At 37.4% G+C, this 23,434-nt stretch overlaps 1 protein-coding gene across 2 annotated transcripts in view; it reads right to left on the bottom strand.

Moving 5' to 3' along the window:
- LOC308691701 (neurogenic locus notch homolog protein 1-like) overlaps positions 1–23,434 on the bottom strand; it is a 48,864-nt gene that overhangs the window by 12,188 nt on the left and 13,242 nt on the right. Inside the window, exons 3-21 of one of the 2 annotated variants that reach the window (XM_081367196.1) lie at positions 21,448–21,710; positions 21,000–21,338; positions 17,755–17,877; positions 17,420–17,653; positions 15,792–15,947; positions 15,443–15,628; positions 14,377–14,490; positions 11,733–11,846; positions 10,728–10,961; positions 10,523–10,633; positions 8,394–8,586; positions 6,779–6,924; positions 6,578–6,691; positions 4,885–5,004; positions 4,642–4,794; positions 3,501–3,729; positions 1,931–2,132; positions 455–608; positions 161–345 (exon numbers count right to left, since the gene is read on the bottom strand). In XM_081367196.1, the coding sequence (XP_081223322.1) occupies positions 161–345; positions 455–608; positions 1,931–2,132; positions 3,501–3,729; positions 4,642–4,794; positions 4,885–5,004; positions 6,578–6,691; positions 6,779–6,924; positions 8,394–8,586; positions 10,523–10,633; positions 10,728–10,961; positions 11,733–11,846; positions 14,377–14,490; positions 15,443–15,628; positions 15,792–15,947; positions 17,420–17,653; positions 17,755–17,877; positions 21,000–21,338; positions 21,448–21,710 (3,370 nt within the window). The remainder of the gene's footprint in view (positions 1–160; positions 346–454; positions 609–1,930; positions 2,133–3,500; positions 3,730–4,641; positions 4,795–4,884; positions 5,005–6,577; positions 6,692–6,778; positions 6,925–8,393; positions 8,587–10,522; positions 10,634–10,727; positions 10,962–11,732; positions 11,847–14,376; positions 14,491–15,442; positions 15,629–15,791; positions 15,948–17,419; positions 17,654–17,754; positions 17,878–20,999; positions 21,339–21,447; positions 21,711–23,434) is intronic. The other variant, XM_081367197.1, reaches the window with a different exon arrangement.

Below are 23,434 nucleotides of genomic sequence, written 5' to 3'. Positions count from 1 at the left end.
CAAACATAAAACAAGCCTTTTTCTGTTTACTTGGCGGTTTCTTCCATCTTTGCCAAACAAGCAATTCTTTTACAAAGAAGGGTGAATTAGCGGGCATTAACCTAAAGTGTCTTCTTCTACAGTCATTCCTCTCCCTAACCACCAGATTTTCTTTACTTACTTCACAGGAATAGCCACCCAGGTAGTCGGTGCAGGTTGCTCCATTCTGGCAAGGATTGGGAATGCATTCATCCACCTGCTCCTCACAGTAGCTGCCTGTGTATCCGGCCTGACAGTGACAGTAGTGTGTGTTTCCAGCATCCAGACACTGGCCAGAGTTACGACACAGCCGCACCACCTCTACACCTAAAAGTGGGAGAAGCAAACATCCCACCAGATTGGTTAAACGCTGAACAGCCTCGCCAAAATGTGTGGTAAGTGGCAAAGATATTTTCTTTCATACAAACAAACCTACCTTGCTGTTTGGCGGCCACCTCGCAAGAAACGCTGGGGACGTCACAGTATAAACCAGTCCAGCCTGTCTGACACTGGCAGCTGTACCTAGTGCCGCTCTGTCTGCAGATACCTCCATTCTTACAGGGAGACGGCTTACACCAGTTCACCAGCTCCTGCAAGACGAGAATTCATCCAGTGCTCGCATTTTAACATGCATGAGTTAAAATCTCTTTTATCTAACCTTATCTTATTTTATTGTTAAAGTTCAAAAAATTGCTGATATGAATTAAGGATAGATTGGTTTACACTTTACCTCTCATTTGTTAGCATTAGTTAATGCATTAACTAACATGAACTAACAATGAGCAATATAGTTTTACAACAAGTTAATGTTGGTTGGTAAACAATGTAATGTTCATTTAAGTTCACAGTGCATTAATTTGTGTTAACATACAACTAATCTAGTTAACTAGATGGCTTAGACCAGTTGTTAGTCATTAGTTAACTAGTTAATTTATCGTAACAAATGAAAAATGATTGTAAAGCAATACAGAGTTAATAGATCAATCAGGTTTTAAGTTACTGGCATCGACTACTTAAAACAAGTGGAATTAACAGAAATATATATTTTTTTACTATTTTTAAGTGAATATTGTGTCAAATTAAATGTTCATTTAATTTGAGTAATTTTCAGCCATTTTTAAAGTTATACTACAGAATATATTTTCATTTCAATATAACTAAACAACTATTAGCTACGTTTTCGTAGACACCTTTTGTTTAAATTGATGAGTCCGAACATAGTGTTTACATGAAGGCTAAATAAAGTGATTGGGTTGATATGTGTGTTTAAATGTCACAAGCTTCAAATCGGAATTTATCTTTCCAGCTGTTGGCGCATCCTCCACCCATTGCTTCTTTTCTTTGTTTTAAAAAGCAGACATAAAATGTATCTTTTTCAGGTCCTCATTATAAAATGATGAGCACACAAAAGCTTTGTACTTATATGTATCACATGGTAAATAGGCCCCTCCCCTCCCCCAAATCAAGGCGTCTGTGGATGAGAGTCCGAATCAAGAACTGGTAGGACAATGTTGTCCTGCAGCACTTTACGGATGATGTGTGGAAGGAGAATTTTAGATCGACAAAACAGTCATTTTTGACACTATTTAACAGCAACAACACATTGTCCCATGCGTTATGCATCTCTTCATTACTACGTCATTGCACATGCGCAGAACATTCCAGATCAAGTGTTAACATGTCCTATCAAACGGATTTAAAAAAGGTTTGAACCACCCTTTACAATCCAAATTATACGGATTTGCCAATTCATTCCGATTGACAGTTACATGTGTTTTTTATTCCGACTGTGCAACTAGTCTGATTACAATTCGATTAGGGTCCATGTTAACGCAGCTAGTGTAACACTGTGAAAGCAATGAATGTAAGATGGGTGCATACTAAACTTTTGTCCATATCTGTGATTTGTTACCTGGCAGTTGAGGCCATGGTATCCTTGAGGGCAGGTGCACTTGTATGTGCCATAGCTGTCCTGACAGGTGCCTCCATTCATGCAGGGTCTTGAGTCGCACTCGTTGATGTCATGCTGGCAGTAGTTACCAGTGAACCCAGCTGGGCAAAGGCAAGTGAAGCTGTTGATGCCATCCATGCATGTGCCACCATTAAAACAAGAGCTGTTTAGGGGGGAGGGGGGTAGTCATGATTATCAGTCATATTTATTACATTAATTTAACATAATTTTGTTTCTCAGGTAATTTATAATGGGTTGTGATGCTGCTCTGATTGCACTGTCCTTTGTTCACCAGAGGGGGCGCTAATGAACAACAGAGGAAGACAGAGAGCTAGAGCCTTTTTCTGGCACACTTTATCATGAGGCAGATTAGTTTTCTGACTTTAACAAACAGGTTCTGAAAACTGAGCTGAGATCAGTGGTTTCCCGATAGCCATGTATGGAGGCATAATATTGAATTTTCTTTGCATGTCAGAATGACAGTACAATGTACACTACCATTCAAAGGTTTGGGGTCCATTAGATTTTGTTTAAAACAAGTCTCTTATGCTCACTAAAACTGCCTTGATTTGATAAAAAATACTGCAAAGCCCGTAATATTGTGAAATATTATTACCATTTAAAATAACTGTTTTCTATTTTAATATATTTGAAAATGTAATTTATTCCTGTGATGCATTTTCAGCAATGTTATTCCATTCTTCAGTGTCACATGATCCTTCAGAAATCATTCTAATATGCTGATTTGCTGCTCAAGAAACATTTCTCATGATCATCAATGTTGAAAACAGTTGTGCTGCTTAATATATCTGTGTAAAAAAAGTATTTTTTCATTTGTAAAAGAAAACTTTTGTAACATTATAAATGTCTTTCCTGTCACTGTTGATCAATTGAATGTCCTTGCTGAATAAAATATTAATCTCTTTAACACAAAATATAAGTATTTGTAATATTTTCCTTTTGTGATATCGGCATATTGGTCAAAGTGGTCAGGTATTCTGCCATGTTGCAGTCTACATTATATTTAGGGAAAATTAGTTTTTCTCCAGTGAATTTAGTTTTTTTATTATGCATTTTGTATGAAACATCTTAGGTTTTCATATATATTTTTTTAGAGTAAGTAGGATAAATACACATTTTAGTTAGTTATTAGTCTAATGCTAATCATGTTCTACAAGTGATTTTTTTTTTTTTTTTTTTTTGGGGGGTAATCTTGGGAGTCTCTTGGGTAATCCCATGTTCTTCAGCCAGTTCTTGTTTTGTGAGTTTGCCCAAGACATCACACTGACACCTATATTGTTGTGCAGAATGGCATACAGGGTTTGAATTTTAGATTGGCCAATTGTTCTTTGGAGTGTATCCACTACTGCTTTGTTGATATGATTCTAAGAGAGTGAGGATGGGTTTGACTAGTTGCCTCTTGGCAGGTTGTAACAATTGTCTGTTGTAGCCCAAACATTGTCATGTTGGCAAAGGTCAGTATTTATACTTGAAAACATATACACATGCCACAAATAAGTGCAGTCGTTACCTCTCAGTACAGTCAGGTGTGTTGTCCTCACAGTGAATCCCACTAAATCCAGGTGGACAGGTACATGTGTAACTGTTCACACAATCAGTGCAGTTCGCACCATTTTTACACGGGTTACTATCACATTCATTAATGTCCTCCTCACATCTGCTGCCCCGGAAACCTGGTAGGCAGGTGCAAGTGAAGGCATTCACTGCGTCTTTGCAGAAGCCACCGTTACTGCAAGGGTCTAGAGGAAAAAGACGAGATTAGACATCAAGTCAAGTCAAAGCAGTTTTACAGTGATAACAGGAAAATAATGCAACAAAGACTGTTTTGGCTATACAGCAGCTCTAGAAGAAAGTCATTGTCCAGTTTTAGTAAATTCAGCATTGAATCGTTTCCGTTGTAAAAATTATTAGTTATTCATTTAGGGGCGATTTACACAACACCGTTTTCAACTGAAAACAGAAAACTTTTAATGCGTTATGGCCATTCATTTTCATGACAACAGCGTTTTGGTGGTGGCCTGAGAATGCAAACTTTGAAAGGTTTTTGAAAACGATACCGAATCTGATTATCATCTTCATGTAAACTTCAAAAACGTGAATGGAAAATGAAAGCGGTTACGGAATGCACATGCGGATTACATGTTTAGTCTATAGGTATGTGCATTTGAATGCATATGTGCACAGGCGTGTAGTCTTTTTTTACAAAGCAACATTGCCAATTACTTGTCTGGCATGCAAAATAGCGTTTTTAGCCGTTTTCGTGAATCCGTGTGAACGGGAATAATTTTGATAACGTTGTCATCTGTACAGAGGAAGAAAAAAAAAACTTTCAGTTTTTAGTACATCGTTGTCGTGTAAACACAGTTCAGTTTTCATACAATGTAGTCAAAGCTTATCAATATTATTAAGAATAATAAGTGTCCCCATGACAAAATACACCAGATCACGTGTCAAACTCCACTCCTGGAGGGCCACTGTCCTGCAAAATGTAGCTCCAACCAGTTCCAAAACACCTGAAGTTTCTAGTAATCCTGAAGACCTTGATTACCTGGTTCAGGTGTGTTTAATTTGGTTTGGAGCAGTGGCCCGCCAGGAATCTAAGCTTGACGCTCCTGCACCAGATCGAAGTAATGATGAAAAAGGACACTAACTGGGCTTGCAGTCGTCAATGTCCGTCTCACAGTTGCGGCTAGTGTAGCCCGATTTGCAACTGCATTTGTAGCTGCCAATAGAGTTTTGACAGATGGCGTCATTTAGACAAGGGTTTTTGACACATTCGTTAATGTCCACCTCACACGTTTGGCCTACAAGAGGGAGAGCGCAAAATATGAATACAGTTATGCATAGTATTGATGCTAGGACAGAATTTCCAGTTAGGTTTGTGAAGTTTGTACCTTGCCATCCCTCAGGGCACACACAAGAGAAGCTCTCGTAGTCTTCAGACTCCTTGCATACACCTCCATTCTTGCAAGGTTTAGGGCTGCACGGGGCCAACAGGGTCTCACAGTTCTCGCCTGGAAAATTCAATATCAAAATACAAAGCATTAAAACAACTTCCATTCAGATTGGATATGTTGTTTTTCTATGCATAAATCTGTCTTTCAAGGTGTTTTCTTTTTGCATTTAAGAGGTGACGTTCTTCCGTTAAGAAGGCCTAAATTTAGAAGGTGACACTATGTTTCAGCACAGGTTCTGTCACGACTCCTCTTTTCTCTGTTGGAGATTAGCCTGTCAGTCCTAGCAAAGCAAAGCACATTTGGCCTATCTGTTTCCACGACGGCCGGACCCTGCAGGAAGCCAGCAGGTTTTCCTGCCATTGTCTGGCCATTTGCGTTTCTGTGAGAGAGGAAGTAGGGCAAACAGGAAACATGACAGGCTACTGTTCCCACCCTGGTACGAACAGATTTTTGTTATTCTTGATATGATGCTGTGTGGATTTTTCCAAAAAAGAAAGACACTGGGAATTAATATAATTTCTGTTCCAGAGGCAGAACATCATTTGCTGTTTTGTAAAATAACACAGTGAGAGGAAAGAATGTATCGTCTGCTGAAATCACATTTTCCTGTATTGTCAACAGAGATACTTGCAGGGCTCATTGAGGGGCCATTGTCAACAAACAGGGACTAGATCGATGGAGGGGGGTCTCTTGTTCCTGACATTAAAATTGCAGCTTCACAAGCTACAAACTACTTATCCGTTAAAGTGGTTTAAGTATAGTATAACGAACAAAAAGTTATAGGTGAAGTTTTAATTATTCAATTAATAAATAACTACTTTTTATGTAAACTTGTTTTTTTTTTAGCTTTGAGGTCTTAAAAGGTTTATTTAAATGTATTAAAATGTATTTTCTCCTCAAGAAAATGGATTGAAAATATTGATGAATCATCTTGCACACTTTTTGTTTAATAAAATGCTTCTATAATGAAAATGTCCCCTTCTCACTAGCAAATCATTGATCACAGCTGTGTCTTAAACTAAAGGCTATTGGCTGTTTAAAAGTAAATAGCCCACTCCAACTTCCTGTTTCAAAAGGAAATGCATCAACACAGGAAAAAATCTAATTGTCAAGATATCATGGGGTTTTAATGGATAATATCCTTTTAAATATATAACCAGAATTTTTTTTAATGTTTTACTTTTATTTGACCATTTTTTCAATATTTGTCAGTACTTTTAAAAAACAGTATAAATCAGGGATTTTGATGTAAAATATTTATTTGAAGTACCCCATGAGATGTTATATTATTTTTCAATAATTAAACAATATATTTACATGTTCTTTGATGTGGGGTCACATGGGTCACATGACATACAGGTAAACTAAAAAGTATTTTATCTATTTTTTTAAGAATTTTATTTTGTTTTTAAAAATATACATATTTTCATTTAAAATTTTAATTAAAACGATTAAATTAAAATGAATTATTAATTATTAGTTCATTATTAATTAACTTAATTATTAGTTTTTAATCAACTCCTGAACCCCCAGGGGTTCTCACACCCAGTTTAGAAAATCCTAGTTAAAACAGCTAAACAGTCAAATCTACATAATGAGAAAATTATCAAGAATAAAACTAAACTCATACCAGTGTAAGGCAGCAAACAGTTGCATTTATATCCGGCCACGTCATCAATACAGGTTCCTTGATTCAAGCAAGGGTTGGAGGCGCATTCATTGATATTAGTTTGGCAGTTGGGACCTATAATCAAATGTTAGAAAGAGTGATATGGGGGTCAAAGGGCATCCCATATAGTTACAGTACATTAGCAGAATAAATGATACGAACCACTGAAGCCGGCGCGGCATGTGCAGACGTAGCCACTGGTCATGTCCTTACAGGTGCCTCCATTCATACAGGGGTTGGACTCGCACTCATTGTTGTTGATGTCACAGTTGATACCACTCCATCCCGAGTCACAAATACAGTTATATCTGTAAGAAGATCTGAATTTTACATTTGGCTATTTTTGTGAACACAGGGTTCGTACAGATTCTGTAAAATGAAATTCCAGGACTTTCAAGGACTTTTCAAGCACTACTTTTTTGGATTTCAAGGACTTCAATCAGCACTTATCAAACAATATCTTTTTATTTTTATCTATTAATTTATTTATTTTTTTACTCAAATTACATATATATGGTATCTGATGTTTCACTTCATAGAGATCAATCCATTGACCAGTGCTGTCAGGCATGGATATTGAAACCATTGAAAGGATATTGAAACTTAAGGATATCATAAACTTAATATCATGCTCATAGCCTTGTGAAATAACTCTATAGCTCAGACAGACTGCAGCGTTAATTTTGCGTGAAACGATTGTATTTTCTCGAAAAAATTCAAGCACTTTTCAAGCTCCTCTTCAAAAATGTGGCTGTTTTCAAGGATTTTCCAGGACTTCAATTTTAAAAAGTAAAATTCAAGTACTTCAAGCACTTTAAGCATCTTGTACGAACCCTGCTAACAGATTTGGACCAGTTATCTTTCACTGCTGAAAAATTCAGCAGTTAAAGCCAGCTTAAAGTGATTTTATAGTATATGGTTTCTGGCTGGTCCCAACTGGTCATAGGCTGATCTAGACCAGCTAAGGGATTTGATGAACAAAACATCACTAATTCTAAAACTGAGTAGAGCTGGTTTGCTGGTCATAGCTGGTGTACACTAAGTCTCACAGCCTGGCCAAGATTGTTTGCAGCTGGTTTAACTGGCTAGCAAACTGGATTACGACCAGATTAACCAACTGGAAAGTGCCAAATCGACTGTTTTTTTTTTTTTTTGTCTTTGTTTTTATAGCAGGGTTTGACCCAGTAAGCCATCTTGGTCATAAAGCAAAAACAACTGGTATGACTTGGTTTTTCAGGCAAGGCTGTGAGACATTGTTTAGTAGGTGTAATAAAAATCTATGATTTGTACAACTTTTAGCTGCTTATATGTTTGTTTATTAGATTTGATATACACTACCTTTCAAAGGTTTGGGGTCAGTAAAATGTTTAAAATGTTTTGAAAGAAGTCTCTTATGCTCACCAAGACGATCAAAATGTATTCGATCAAAAATACAGTAAAACATTAATATTGTGAAAAATTATCACAATTTAAAACAACTGTTTTCTATCTTAATCTATTTTAAAATGTAATTTATTCCTGTGATGTCAAGCTGAATTTTTAGCATAATTTCTCATAATTTCTTCAGTGTCACATGACCCTTCAGAAATCAGTATGCTGATTTGCTGCTCGAGAAACAAAAACATAATTTATTCAAAATCTTTTGTAACATTATAAATGTCTCTACTATAGCCTTTGATCAATTTAATGCATCCTTGCTGAATAAAAGTATCAATTTCTTTTAAAAATATAACAGACACAAAACTTTTGAATGGTAATGTATGTAAATAATACAAACCCATTGACTTTGTCTTCACAGTGTCCATGGATACAGGGGTTGCTAAGGCATTCGTTGAGCTGTGATTGGCAGGTAGTGTCGTGATACCCCTCTCTGCACAGACATTTAAAGCCATTGACTCCATCAATGCAGGTTCCACCATTGTGACAGGGGTTGATGGCACATTCATCAATATTGATGTTACACATTTTCCCTAAAAAAAAAGAAAGAATTATTAAAATGGTTAGTGTCACATGTCTTATGGTAGTCAAAATAACTTCTGAATCGACAGCATTCATTGGGCAATTCCTTGTTTTTCTTGAAATCCTAGGCTTAAGGTCCAGCCTTTAAACTCCACTTCAGGCAGCACCACTATTCACCGAACGCAATGCCCAGCATAAAGGCAGAGGTTTCATTTGTCACTTGTCTTTAAAGCAATGGCCAACTTCCCCCTTTTAAAAGATCGACTTTCACAAATCTTTTGCAAATCTTTTCTCCTTTCAAACTCCCAGATGTCCTGGAGATCTCTGGCTGAATGGGGGAGCGGGCTGGCTTGCGTGTTTGCTCGGCAGGCGGGGGATTGGGTGAGACTGTAAGCCAACACCGCGGCCCGGGCCGAGTGTCTGCTCGCTGGCCAGCTGTCTCTCCCCACCCTGCTTTGTTGCCTGTCTCACCTGTTGAACTCTTTGTTGACTCCCCATCTCTTCTACGCTGATAAAGACCTGAGCTCAGTATACCACCTTGACTGCCTTTTCACCACATACTTTTCCAAAGCTCAAAAGACATAGTGGAGTATGTTTCATTTAATTTGTTAACATGCAGTTTAGAGTTATGCAATGGATGTGGCTAGTATAGCTCAGATAATTTAATATAGCTCAGGAAGAATTTGATGTTTGAGTTCATACTGAAATCTCTTTGGTATCTTGGCAAATCAGAGCACAGTTTGAGACATTGTTTAGACCTCTTATGAAATTCTAACCTCTATTTTCTAACCTCTGCTAGACTTCACACTAGACCACATATTCTCTCTCCAAAGCCCTGCGCTCTCAAGACACGTCAGCCAATCAGGTGTTAGCAAACCAAAAAATTATTGTCTGAAAAACTGTGCCCTTTTTTTTGCTGTTTATAAAGTCTCAGGACACTTATTTTAGTGGCTTGATTTTTTTCCCCGGAACCAGTTAAGCACAAACCCCACACGATTCTGAAGATTTCACTGGTCATATTGATTACTTACACAACACTGAAACAAATACTAACCCTTAACCCTATCCTTAACCTTAGTATAGTGTTGGTAGCACATCCTGATAGAGAGCATTACTGTTTGTCCCAGTCAGATACATCAGTGATATTTCTGAACTCTGACCTGAATCCATAAAGTCTGAACTTTACTTGACAGGTGAATGAATGGTTGAGTTGACCATTTGCGCCAAACTGGTTTGGAAAAAGAAAGCATTTCAGAGATATCTGCCTGGTAATAGCAACAATTGATGTGCATTGCATAACATCACCTTTATTGCATCTTTAATGCTGTCTACAAGAAAATATCGAGATTTATCACCCCCATAATTTGTTTTTGCTTGTTTTTTCTCTCTCTCTGAGTGAGCAAAACATAAATTAGCTGTTTCCACATAGATCTCTTTCTTTAAAGTAAAAGATCAACTGTAATTGTAATTGTTAGCTTTATTTATTTAACAGTCATTTAACATTCATTATTTCCTCACCCTCATCGCTCAAACCGCATACACTGAACACACACACACACACAAGTTGTTGAGCTCTTTTAGAGCTGCAGTTGAAGTGATGATTATCAATGAATCATAATCAATTCAAATAATTTCAGTCTGTTTTTCACACTTGTCGACTTTTATAGCCCTTTTATATAGCCCTTTTATATTTTATAGTCCTTGACAGTCCTTATAAGCTTGACAGGCCATGGCCACTATGAACTATAGAAAATATATTTGTGAAGATACTTTTCTGTGACAGCTTTCCTTCATGTTTCAAAGATAAATAACAGCAAGCATAAACAGATGTTCATTGTTTGGTAAACTATTCGATTAAACTCTCATTTCACATGTTCTTACTAGTTTTATATTTCAGCATGGTTGCCGTTTATTGGTGTATTAAGCACATGATCTGAGACCACTTACCAGTGTATCCTGGTTCACAGGCACACTCGTAACCATTTATCTTGTCAATGCACCTTCCATAATCACAGGGATTGCTCTGACAGTCATCCAGGTTAACCTCGCAGTTAGCACCTGTTAAAACACAATAGAATTAAAGTAAATGACCAAAAGAGCTTTTGACAGGTAGGAATTTACTCATTTTTGGTCGTTCCAGTAAAAGTGGCACCTGCGGTTCCTTTTGGGCAGATGCATAAGTAGGCATTCTCACGGTCCTGGCAGGTGCCTCCATTTTGGCACGGCTGACTGAGACACTCATTAATGTTGATCTCACACAGACGACCCGTGAAACCTGCACGGCAGGAACAGGTGAAGGATGCCAGGCCGTCTTTACAAGTGCCATAGTGACATGGGTTGGATAGACACTCATCTACATCTGTCTCACAGTGCTGCCCTGTGTAACCTAAAAAGAAAACAGATTCATTTAATATATTTATTATGACAGCATTTTCTCACATTCTGGCCATAAAATGTACATGTTTTTCCACACTTTCAGAAAAAAAGATACAAAAGCTGTCACTGGGATGGTACCTTTTTAAAAGGTAGCCTACATCTATGTACCTTATATAAACTTAAAATGTGCATATTAGTACATTTTTGTACACAGTGACAGCTTTTGTACATTTTGTTCTGAGTGCATGACTTTTAGAGCAATTTATAGCCAAATAAATATTTGGTTTCACTTTATAAAATATTTACCTAAGAAAATACTGGGTAATATAAGGTAACTCTAATCTTTATATTTGAAAACCGATAACTGATATATTGGCCAATAAATCTAAATCCAAATTTTTATATCATTTTTGAGAGCCTGATTACAAAAACAAAAGTTTAACCATTAAAAGCCATACCATAAGCACAAAGTTATATAGTATCTCTCATTATAATTTTATGTAGCCTAGCAATTCAAAACCATCATGGCGAACAGTGTGCATCTGAAGTGTCTCAGCCGAAAGAAATAATAACTATTTATCGGCTGTAATTTATTGACCAAATTTTCTTATCAGGCCGATAACGATAACATTACAAATTTACGTATATCGGCCGATACCGGTATGGTAGCCGATATATCGTACATCCCTAAATACAACTTGATGTTGTTTTATGTATTTAATATTTTTCATGACTTTTTCAGGCTTTAAAAAACTGAAACAAGCAGACAGTGTCTTCATACCTTCAGTGCACTGGCAGGTGTACATGTTGGGCCCATCAATACACTTGGCCCCATTTTTACAGGGGGTGCTAGCACACTCATCGATGTCGAACTGGCATTGGCTACCCGAGAATCCTGAGAGGGAGGTAAGAGGAAAGAGTTGCGGGTCATTACAATCATTCCTCCGGTTTGCACTCACTTCATTCCTCCACACTCGCCTATACAACTAAGCCAGTGTTCATTAATACACGGTAGAAAGCTTTACCCCTCTCTCTCTTTCTCTCATGTTTTCAAGCTGCTTTTCAACAAACCATCACGGTGAGAGGGGGAGAAGGGGGTAAAATGGCGGTAAAAACCTTCCAAGGCCTCCTGACCAAGGGCACCAGACAAAGAGGAACTGTCTATTCAGTGGAACGCCAAGCCATGCCGGTTGCCTCCTTTGTCCCGTAGAAGTTTTCCATCACAATGTGCATTCTCCCATCCAGCCTTTGCCCCCCTCTCTGAATCTGTCTCAGCAAAAGAGCCCCACGCAACCCCTGACCTAATGCTATTCAGCAACCCTGCCGCTCAGGAACCCCCAACATTTGTGCTTTATCCCTCAGTTATTTTAATCCCTCGCTAAAGACGTCTGCTGTTCAAATATACAGTCTGAACACATTAAGGGCTACAAATCCATCAGTGCAGAGACTTATGGGACACAGTTGGAGACTAAAGGTCTTCAACAATTTTTTTTTTTTTTAAGAACGTTGTTGCTATGGAGTTTCCAAGGTAAATCTAATGGATTTTTCTGGGTTGTTTATTGTATGCCTGGTTAAAATCGCAAGTCTGATCACATTTAGAAATGTAATTACACATCTTGTTTAATAGTGATAATCCTGATAACAAATTCTTAACTTGCTCATGCCATTCCCAGAGACCCCTGGTATCTGTAATCAAGTTCTGTCTCATGAATCTTCAGAAAAACTGGAATTTCTTCTGAGCTGCTAAAATGCCACATTACAAAAAGCATCCATTGTAGTTGCTATGGATTCAGTGTGTAAACTACTGAAAAGAATCCCTGCGCCGCATGCTGAAAAGGAGCTCTGATTTCCATCTGAAACAGCGAAGAGGCCTAGCTTCCACTTCTTCAGCTTACCGCCCTCCAAACTCCTCCACACCCCTCTATAGTTCCCGTAGGCCCCTTTCCTTACACAACCTCATCATGCCTAATATTGTACCTCCGTTCTACCCCTTTTTATTTATGCATGATTTCCTCTGCATCCTAAATGTGTCGTTCTCCTACAAGAACAGCCTTTTTCATAAACCTACATTTTCAACTAAATTATTTTCGCATCATTGGAGCTGGACAAAGTATCAAAGTAGAGTAAAATAATAATAAAAGTTATATATCTACTGTGAACAACATTCAAAACATTTTAATATGTAGTCATTAAATAATTAATTGAAAGAAAACATTAAAATATTTAGAATTTCTAAATTAATGAAATTAAAAACTAAATTTCTCAGTTTAATAAAGATTTTAAACATATTTTTAGTTTTTTTATTTAAAATTAAACATAAAAATATAAAATGTATATAATATTTATATTAAAATGTTTATATAACAAATAAGTGTTCTTATTTTGTGAATATATTCAGTTTTATATTCACAATTTTATATCTGACTAATTTCAGAACAATATTCAAATTTACAACACTGACAGACTTATGAACACAATAAATGCCATAAGTAGATTTTTGCAAGGCACACATGAAATGCAGTACTGTGCAAAAGTCTTAGGCACATTAGTATTTTCACAAAAAAAAAAACACACACAAAAAAAAGGTTTTAAGCAAGTTATTTATATCTTTTGCTATAGTGTATCAGTAGGAAATATCAGTTTACATTTCCAAACATTCCTTTTGCCATTAATTGTAAGAATTGTAATTAATAACAGTAATTAACTGTATAAAAAAAAGAGAGATTTTTGTGTGCCAACAGTCTGACAACAGCTGGAATGATCTGATCTCACCTCAGACTAATGTCTTCAAGACTTCAAGACGCTTGAAGAAACAGACCAGGAAAGCAGTACTGTGAAAAGTTTTAGGCACTTGTATAAAAATGCTGTAAAGTGAGGATGCTTTCAAATAGATGTCATAAATAGATGTTATTTATCAATTAACGTCTATTAACTAAATTAAATCAATATTTGGTGTGACCACCCTTTGCCTTTAAAAAGCTTTTGTCCTAGGCACGCTTTGCAGGTAGGTTTCTTTAGTCTGTCTCTTCATGTAATACCAGACAGACTAGATGATGGTGAGATCAGATCATATCGGCTATTGTCAGACTCCTTGTGCCCACAAAAATCTCACTGCATTATTACAATTAATGGCAAAAGGAATGTTTGGAAATGTAAACTGATATTTCCTACTGGGACACTACAGCAAAATATATAAATAACTGGCTACCTTTTTTTTTGGGGGGTGAAAATACTAATACCTAAGACTTTTGGACAGTATTGTACATCAACTTATTCAAGAAGTCTAAAAATTCTAACTTTCCAAAAGCTTTCATATGGATTATTCGGAACATTTTAGCCCTGGCTGTGTAAACCTGCCTCAGGGCAGGGATTAGTGTTCTCCTCTCTGTTCTGTCCTGGGAGGTGATTGACCCCTGTATGCTCACCTGTGGGGCATTCACATTGGTAGTTGTTGATCTTGTCGATGCACTTCCCATTGTTGAGGCAGGGCATGCTGGAGCACTCATCAGTATTGATCTGGCAGAAGACTCCCTCGTACCCTGCCAATTAGCATAGGGGAATTAGCTCCAGATCTAACAAGAGAATTCAGCCTGCCTTAGCGATGCTATTAGTGTTTCTTTTGTCTATAATAAACACAATATATCAGCTTTATGTAGACAGGCATCAGTATAATTAGAGCTACAGCCATAAAAAAGCTATTTATTGGATCACAGGTTGGTCATGTGAGGTAATGACATCACCAGTATGAGGTAATATGTGATGCGATCTGGGAAAACCCACCACATGGTGAAATTTTACCTATTACAGGTTTTGATATCATATGGAAGCTGGTATCAAGCCCTTTCCAAATCTGTTTTTATTTTTATCATAGCTTGTTGGTAGCAAAAGTTATGTTTATCTGAAGTCGGCCGATCGCTATGATTTTCTGGAACGGAATTTTGAGAAAAACAGGTTTAATTAACTGTCACCGTCGAGACGCTTCTTGTCCATCTCGCGACTGTTATAAAACTGCGTGACGTTATAGTTTAAACAGGATTGCCGCGAAATGCACACTATACACATTCACTGTACATGTATGTGGTTTATTTTAAAGGTAAACTATCTTTGTAGTGTTAAGGGACGGACAGATGTATGGGATATACGGCGATTGTTTTTTTTCACCTCTGCCGGGCGTTAGAGAAATGGTCGCATAGAATGCATTAGACGAGAAAGAGAGTATTTTCAGCTTGACACTATAAATCGCTGTTTTTCTGCACTAAACAAGGGAATTTTGCCAAGATATTTTCAGAGATAAGAGAAAAGATGTTATAGAATAATAATTTAATGGAAAAAAAAATTGACAAAAAAAAATGACATTCAAACTATTTTGGAATTTACTGAAAACGGCCCAGCGCGACATCCGACGGGTTTTCCCAGATCGCATCACATATATAGTGAGCATATAGATATAGACTGTGTCCAAAACCAAATGCAGCAGATTTTTTGGATTACCTGGCATACAGATGCAATGGAAGCCTCCAATTTGATCCAAACAGGTAGCATCATTCTGGCATGGGTTGGACATGCACTCGTTTATGTCCAGTTCACATCGAGCACCCACATATCCCTGCAGACATTTACACTGGAAGGAACCTTTTGTGTTTATACACTTTCCAGCATGTTCACAAGGGTTTGCACCTAAAAAAGAGACAAAACGATTTTTATTTAATCCATCATTCCATCACTAATACATTCAGGTTGGCAGGGTGTTTTAAGTGGTTGCTAGGGTGTTCTGGGTGGTTGCTGTGTTGTTCAAGTGTTCATTTTATTCAGGTGTTTTTTTAAAGAAGCCATTACTCACCCAGTGAGCATTCGTCAACGTCTTGGTCACAGGCTGGGCCAACATAACCCAGAGGACAGGTACAGATGGCCTTGCCGTTGACTGGGTTGGTGTCACAGTTTGAGCCTTTCTGACATGGGTTACTAATGCAAGCATCATCCAGGTGACACAGCAGACCTAAGACATCGATACACACAATAAAAATTAGCTTGTACAGAAATTTCTGACAATAAAAATGAGTGAATGTCTCCTATTTAAACAGCATGGCAGGTTTTAAAGACCTCATGAAATCAAAACAAATGTTGGTTACACTTTATTTTAAGGTGTCTGTGTTACAGTGTAATTATACATTTAAGTACTGAGTAATAATAATTAACTACATGTACTGACTATCAGGTTAGGATAGGGGCTTGACATTAACTTTTTTGCTCACCAGCCACTGTGGCTAGGGGGTTTCCAAAGTTATCAGCTACGCAGAATTTTCACTGGCCACAATTTTGACATCAATACCAGTGAGAAAAATTGTCATATAGATATTTTTTAATATTATCTCATAATTTGGCAGCAGGTATATTAGACTGCTGTCACTTTAAAACCTGACGCACAGATCCATTATACTGTTACACATGGATTTTCTTTCTCAACTGTTTATGTGCACTTAAAAACATAACTGACTGTGTTTACATGAATACTCGTCAAAACCAGCATTTTTTTATTAATTATTATTTTTAATAATTACATTATTTTGTGTGTTTTTGACTGTTTAAGTGCAATAAGCAGTGAAAAAGAACTCAATTTAGTACTGAGAGGCGGCTTTATGTGTGCGAACTTTGGGTGTGAGCACAAAAGCTGAAAAAATTAGTAAAATTATGCAAAATATGCACAATCCTATTCCGGGGCAATTCATTAGAAGCAAATGAGACGAGTGAGAGAGGGGAGGCAGGTTTGTGTGTCAACTCGCTGTCAGAGAGATGAGAAAGCGCAGCTTGTATCGTATCAATTCTGCGGAAAATGAGTATTGGAAGCGTTTCAGATATTTCGATTATCGATATTTATCGAAAAATCTATATTTCTGACAACACTAAATTGCACTCAGTTTATTATTTCAGATGATTTTGAAAAGACTACAATTGAAACATGCATATATTATATATATAATTCAACCTGCCAAATTGGCTAGTAGGAGTGACTGCGTTACACGCCACTGCTGAAATCCACACGCATAATACCAAACCCTGATTAGGATTAAGGTGTGGTTTAGGTTAGTTGCATGCAATTATGCCCAATTTATAGTAATTACTATAGCAACTACATGTAAAATGTGTAACAAGAACACTGTAAAATAAAGAGTTACACATAATGTCATGACACTTAATCCATGGCTATTAGCTTTACATCATCTACTGTATGTGCAAGTGTACATACAATATGGACTAAATTCATTTTAGCAGATTAAAAAAGCAAATGGATATGTCCCATCTACTTTTTCAATAGAAAATAAGTAAAATAAGTGGTCCATTAAACTAAAAATAGGGTCTTTAAATTATCTTCAGTGGTTTTGCTCAAAGCTCTCATAAAGCTAATGCTCTAATAAAAGAAATGAGTGCCTCAAACCAAGATTCAGTTGCATGTGAAAAAACTATGCACACCCGTGCGCCCGTGAGGACATTCACAGAGGAAGGAGGCCACCCGATCATGACATGTGGCTCCTGCGTGGCAGGCAGCATCTGCGCAGTCATCGATGTTCTCGCTGCAGTCATCCCCTGTCCAGCCGTTCACACACACACAGTTGTATCCACCCTGCGTGTTCAAGCATGTACCACCGTTCTGGCAGGAATTGGGCATCAGATCGCACTCGTTGACATCTTCGGTACAGAACTGACCTGAGGAATTAATATACAAATATATATAGCTGTTAATTTCACTGCAAAATACAGCATGTACTTTTCTAAACAGAGATAGGGTTTGACTAGGCAGTTGGTACCTGTCCACTCTGGCTTGCATTGGCAATTGTAGGTGTTCACTCCATCCACACAGGTCCCTCCGTTAAGGCAGCGATGGTCTGGACAGTCATCAATGTTCTCCTCGCAGTTCTGACCACTAAAGCCTGGAAAGAAAGAAGCGATTTCAACAAAAATTTTCTTAAAAATCTAGTTTCAAAAGCCAGAAGCAACAAGATTGTTTACATGCCCATATCAGGAACTGCCCATATTTTTGAGCAGCAAATCAGCATATTAGAATGATTTCAGAAGAATCATGTGACACTGAAGACTGGAGTAATGATGCTGAAAATTCAGCTTCGCATCACAGGAATGAATTACATTTTTAAAATACATCGTAATAGAAAACAGTGGTAACACTTTATTTTGCAGTGTCCTTGTTACATGTACTTACAGTTATAACTGTAAATTATGAATAATTACATTCAACTAACCCTAAACAAAACCCTAATCCAAACTCTATAGTAAGTACATTTTAATAATATTACTCAATACTTAAATGTACAATTACAATTGTAACAAGGACACCTAAAAATAATGTGTACCCAAAACAGCAATAATATTTTACAAAATTATTGTTTTTACAATATTACTGTTTTTTTTATCAAATAAATTCAGCCTTGCTGAGTTAAGAGACTTCTTTCGAAAACATAAAAAAATCTTACCAAACACAAAGTTTTGAACGATAGAGTACCTATACAATTTTATTCCACATATGAAAGTGAGTCCAGAACTGAATTTTTTTGAATGTCAGAGATTTTTGCTGTTCACAGTATCATCCAAAACACGTGTACATAGCCTGTAACTTTCGAGCAGGGTGAATTAAAAAATCAGCACTAAACACATAACCCATAAATTCAAATATACTAGACAAGGATAAATATTTGAGCAACTGTTTGCTGACAGAATTCATGTCGCCTTGCAAAGAACTAAATATTTATATCAGATTGCACAGCACCGATCCTTTAACACAAACATGAAAATTTGATTGTTTCCCAGTATAAACAGAGGGATAAAATGTTGTGAAACTCCCTATTACATTTGAAAACAGTCGTTACTGTTGTTGCGGTCAACAGTCTTCCTTTTCTGAGAAGGCTGGCAGTACCAGGGCTCTGTTAGAGGCACCAACGACAACGACTTAACCGACTCTAACCACAATTTCCTATGATTTAACGCCAAAAAGTTCAGTTAGGATATATTTAATAACTGATCACATTATATAAAATGAATTCCTTTTTCAAAACCCATGAATGCATGGAATAAAAAAAGTGAGAAATGACTTTGGTGGTGTTTCCTCACAGCTGGGGTTTAGGTTATGTTTGTCTGACATGATAAGAGTTCCATTCAGGTCCAAAGTAGTGACAGGAGACAAGCACACACACACACACACACACACACCCACCCACCCACACACACACACACACACACACACACACACACACACACACACACACACACACACACACACACACACACACACACACACACACACACACACACACACACACACACACACACACACACACACACACACACACACACACACACACACACACACACACACACACACACACACACTCTCCCAACACTGACTCTAGCCAAGGGACACCAGCACAAGGATGTTGTCGTTCAGACATTTCCTCACGATAAGCGCAAATATTTTCCTGCCGGCCTGTTCACACACACACACACACACACACACACACACACACACACACACACACACACAGAGCTGCAGTGGAAGTGCAGATACTATGACTAGACTGGGTTTAAATGAGGCTGAGAGAGGGGCATGCTGGAAAACATAGCCTATCCCATCTTCCAAAGTTGTGGGAAACACTGATACTGCGTTGTTATTGCAAACTCACTGAGCTCATCTAAAATCTCTACCTTCAGTGTTGACCCGGACAGAAGGCCGATATCATTTGTCTTGCCACTGGAACTGATGTCGTCAACAGGACACTTGTGAGTCAAAATAAGCAGAGTGGATTTCCTCTGAGTGATCAAAGTTAAGAGGCTGCCATTGATTCGTCATTTAATGAACTCATTTGTTATGTAACTAATGTCAGTTAAAGCCTTCATTGTTATTAAAAAGATAAAAGATTCAAGCCATGTACCCCATAATCATGAGGGATGTTTAAGACATCGTGGCTTTGAATTGTTAGCATGGTAAACAGCTGTTAAGCCAGGAAAGGGTATATGCTAGAACAAGTCTGCTAAATACATAATCACATAAGTATTAGACCCAGGCAATATATCAAATATTCACAATATATTCATGGTGATTCAGCTGGCCAAATAAAATAAGGCAACACTGTGAATATTGCAATTATTTTAAAGCTACATTTTTATTTTGACCAATAAGTTTCCATGTCATGTGGCTTGTGTTTTGTCACTACTTTCTGTCGCAAAGCCAAACTGCATTGTAACTGTATTTTTTATTTACGTATTTTTTATATTCGTTTTATAATATTATTATTTATTTTTAAATTATGTGTTTGTGTTTTAATATACTATTCGGTTGATTCCTTTATTTATTTTGTAAGGATGCACCAATATGAATGTTGTGGCCGATACCAATAATACTTTATATTTAAAAGCTGATAACCGATATATTGGCTGTGAAATCTAAATCCAAATTTTTATATGATTTTTGCCTGATTACAAAAACAAAAGTCTCACAATTAAAAGACATGTCCTAAGCACAAAATTATATATTATGTCTATAATTTCATGTAGTCAATATGACAGACTTGCGCTGCACGTTGTACTCCAATCATTTTTCAAGCAATTCAAAACCATTGTGGCGAACAGTGTGCATCTAATGTGTCTCAGCCGAAGGAAATAATCTTTATTTATCGACTGTAATATATAGACCAAATTTTCTTATCAGGCCAATAACGATAACAATAACAATATTTTACTGCTATATTGTATGTAATTGGTAGAGGTTTTGTTAATTGGGGTAATAATATTTAGGAATTTCAATTTGAAATAGATTTACTGTACTTTATACCTTTCATTACATGATTCCAGAGAAAGTACATAAACATTGAGAAAAAGAATATCATCAAAAGAAAGATGGACTCTCATTATTTTGTTAGTCAGAAAGGAACCTGAACTAGTTCCTTTGCTTTGCCAGTTTGGGTGAAGCATATGTAGCATGATTAGTTCAATGCTATCACTTGTAACTAATGGTAATGGTTATGAAAGATTTAAGGATGCCTACCTGGCAAACAGGAGCACTCGTAGCTCGTCTCTCCCTTCTGTACGCAGGTGCCCCCATGGTAGCATGGTGAGGGGTTACAGGGCTGATAGAGGGTCTCGCAGTGTTTCCCGGTGTACTCCGCAGGGCAGCTGCAGCGATACGTGCCCACCTCGTTCTCACACACGCCACCATTCTTGCAAGGAGAGGGACTCTGGGCGCACTCATTGACGTCTTGTTTGCAGGTTTGGCCTGAGAAGAAGGGTGTGCAGTGGCAGAGGTAGTCAAAATCAAAGGGACTACACTGACCGCCGTTGGCACAAGGATTTGAGGCACAAGGATCAGCTTGCTGGCAGTTTTTACCTAGTGAATAAGAGCGTTTTAAGGTCAGACTATGCTCTGCACTATCTGGGTTTGAGATTTTAGTTCATACTTCTGAAATGCCTCATTTAAAATTGGATTGTGGTCTTACCTGACCAGCCTGGTGGGCATTTACACTTGTAATTGTAGATGCTGGTGAGTTCACATGTGCCTCCGTTTCGGCACGGGGCGCTAAGGCACACATTATTGGTGGTAGTGAGGCACAGTCGGTCCGTGTAGCCCAGGCTGCAGTTGCAGACAAAGTCCACCTTGTTGGCAGAAGTAATCAAATGGCACACGCCGCCATTTCTGCATGGGGAGAGGAAGCAAGGGTTGCGGAACTGGCACCCTGAGCCAGCATAAGGATCGAGACACCTGGAGAGTGGAAAGCAACCATAATTCATTAACAGTTAGTTTACACTGAATTTAGTATATGATTTGAGCTTTATAATCATAAGGCCACTTTCATTAGCTTTTGCCTATTTGGAGTAAAAAAAGACTGTATTGAGAAATAATACTGACAGGACTGGACTAGTAGGTCTCTTAAATCAACTGATTCAATGATGTGAAACCACAACATTTTTAACTTTTAAAGGTTTTACAAAGTATCTTTTAACAAATCCCAACCAGTAATGTAACTGCGTCTAACTTGTCGAGATGCTCATACAAATGGAAAAATAACTTTTTATTGGAATCATCCTACAAACAGCTTCCAACTAGTTGCATGCTGGGATAGCATTTTAACGTCAGCTTTAAGGGACCATTTAAACAAAGTATGTCTTTGTGTTTAAAAACTTGAAATGCAGGGTAGTGGAATGGAAAAAACGCAAGGACTAAAGAGGTGTTTTTAAAAGCTGAACTTCTTTTAGAGTGCAACAGTCAAACACATACATCTAGTGCATGTTTATATATAAAAACAATAGAAAAGAAGCACAGAAGTTTCGCTGGCTTTTATTTACTTAGTCCACCAGTAAACTGTCATATAATTACTGGTGTGGAATTGGAAATATTAGTTTACAAAAATTAGATAATGTTGAATATTTAATTGTGCTTGCTCATTATTGCTGCAGTTATTTTCACTTATTTAGATTACTTTTTCCATCACCTAAATCTCACCTAAAGATGATCTGTAAAAATGTTAATAATTTAAGTTTAAAAATGTATAATTTTGATTCTGTACATTATAATGTCATGGTGCCTAAATTCACTTGTAGTTGTAGCATTAATATTGATGTTAATTTTTAAATAATTTAGACAAAATTATTTTTAATAATGGCCATCAATCGGTTATCGTCTGTATTGGCCAGAATTTTAGTTTTGTGCATCCTTACATATAATGTATGCTTGAGAAATACATAACAGTATACAGCAGTGAAACACAGCAGCAACCAAAGTGTAAGAAGTACATTTTTATTGTATTGAAGTGAGAAATGAATTCAGATCAAATATCTGGCTGTTTTACAAGTATAAGAAAGGAAAATGATAGTGCTTTTCTGAATGTTTAAAGTTCTAATCCTTCAAAAGGTTCAAGTCTAATCCTGTTTCAAATGGATTTATGAAAGTCAGCCATCCATCAGCGGCTCTTAGGGAGAAAATCGAACACCTCAGCCTTTCTGAATGAATCTGAATTCATTCACTCCAAAGACAAGGCAGTGTCTATACAAGGGTCTTTGAACCCAGGGCTAACATTATCAGGACTTCAAAGCTGTCTTCCTCCACCTCAATGCCTGCTATTCTTCTACAGTAGAGAGTCTCCACAGCATCAATCAGAGCCTTGGGAATACGGAGACGGCACAGCGAAAACTTTGTAAAAGAGCCGTACAGACTTCATAACAGGTTTTTCCTGTGTTGGCTTGAAAGTAATCTTTTGCCGATTTTACTCAGCGACAAAAAAGGGGCCCTCCCTCGAAAATGACTATGCTGAAATAACCTTTTGCAAAAAGCTAAAGCCATCCAGAGCCTCTGGAATACCTATGCCATGTTTTTGGCCTCGGGGGGCAGCCGGAATATCTCAACACATTCCCAATGCACTGTTCTCTGATCCAAACAGGGCCCCCCTCAGTGGGGTGAGTGTTTTTACTGTGTCTCTCCCAGGATTA

The sequence above is a fragment of the Scardinius erythrophthalmus genome, assembly GCF_964197995.2.
Source record: "Scardinius erythrophthalmus genome assembly, chromosome: 5".
Taxonomy (NCBI): domain Eukaryota; kingdom Metazoa; phylum Chordata; class Actinopteri; order Cypriniformes; family Leuciscidae; genus Scardinius; species Scardinius erythrophthalmus.
The sequence above is the reverse complement of the archived record's forward strand: the minus strand, read 5'-3'. Positions and strand labels throughout refer to the sequence as shown.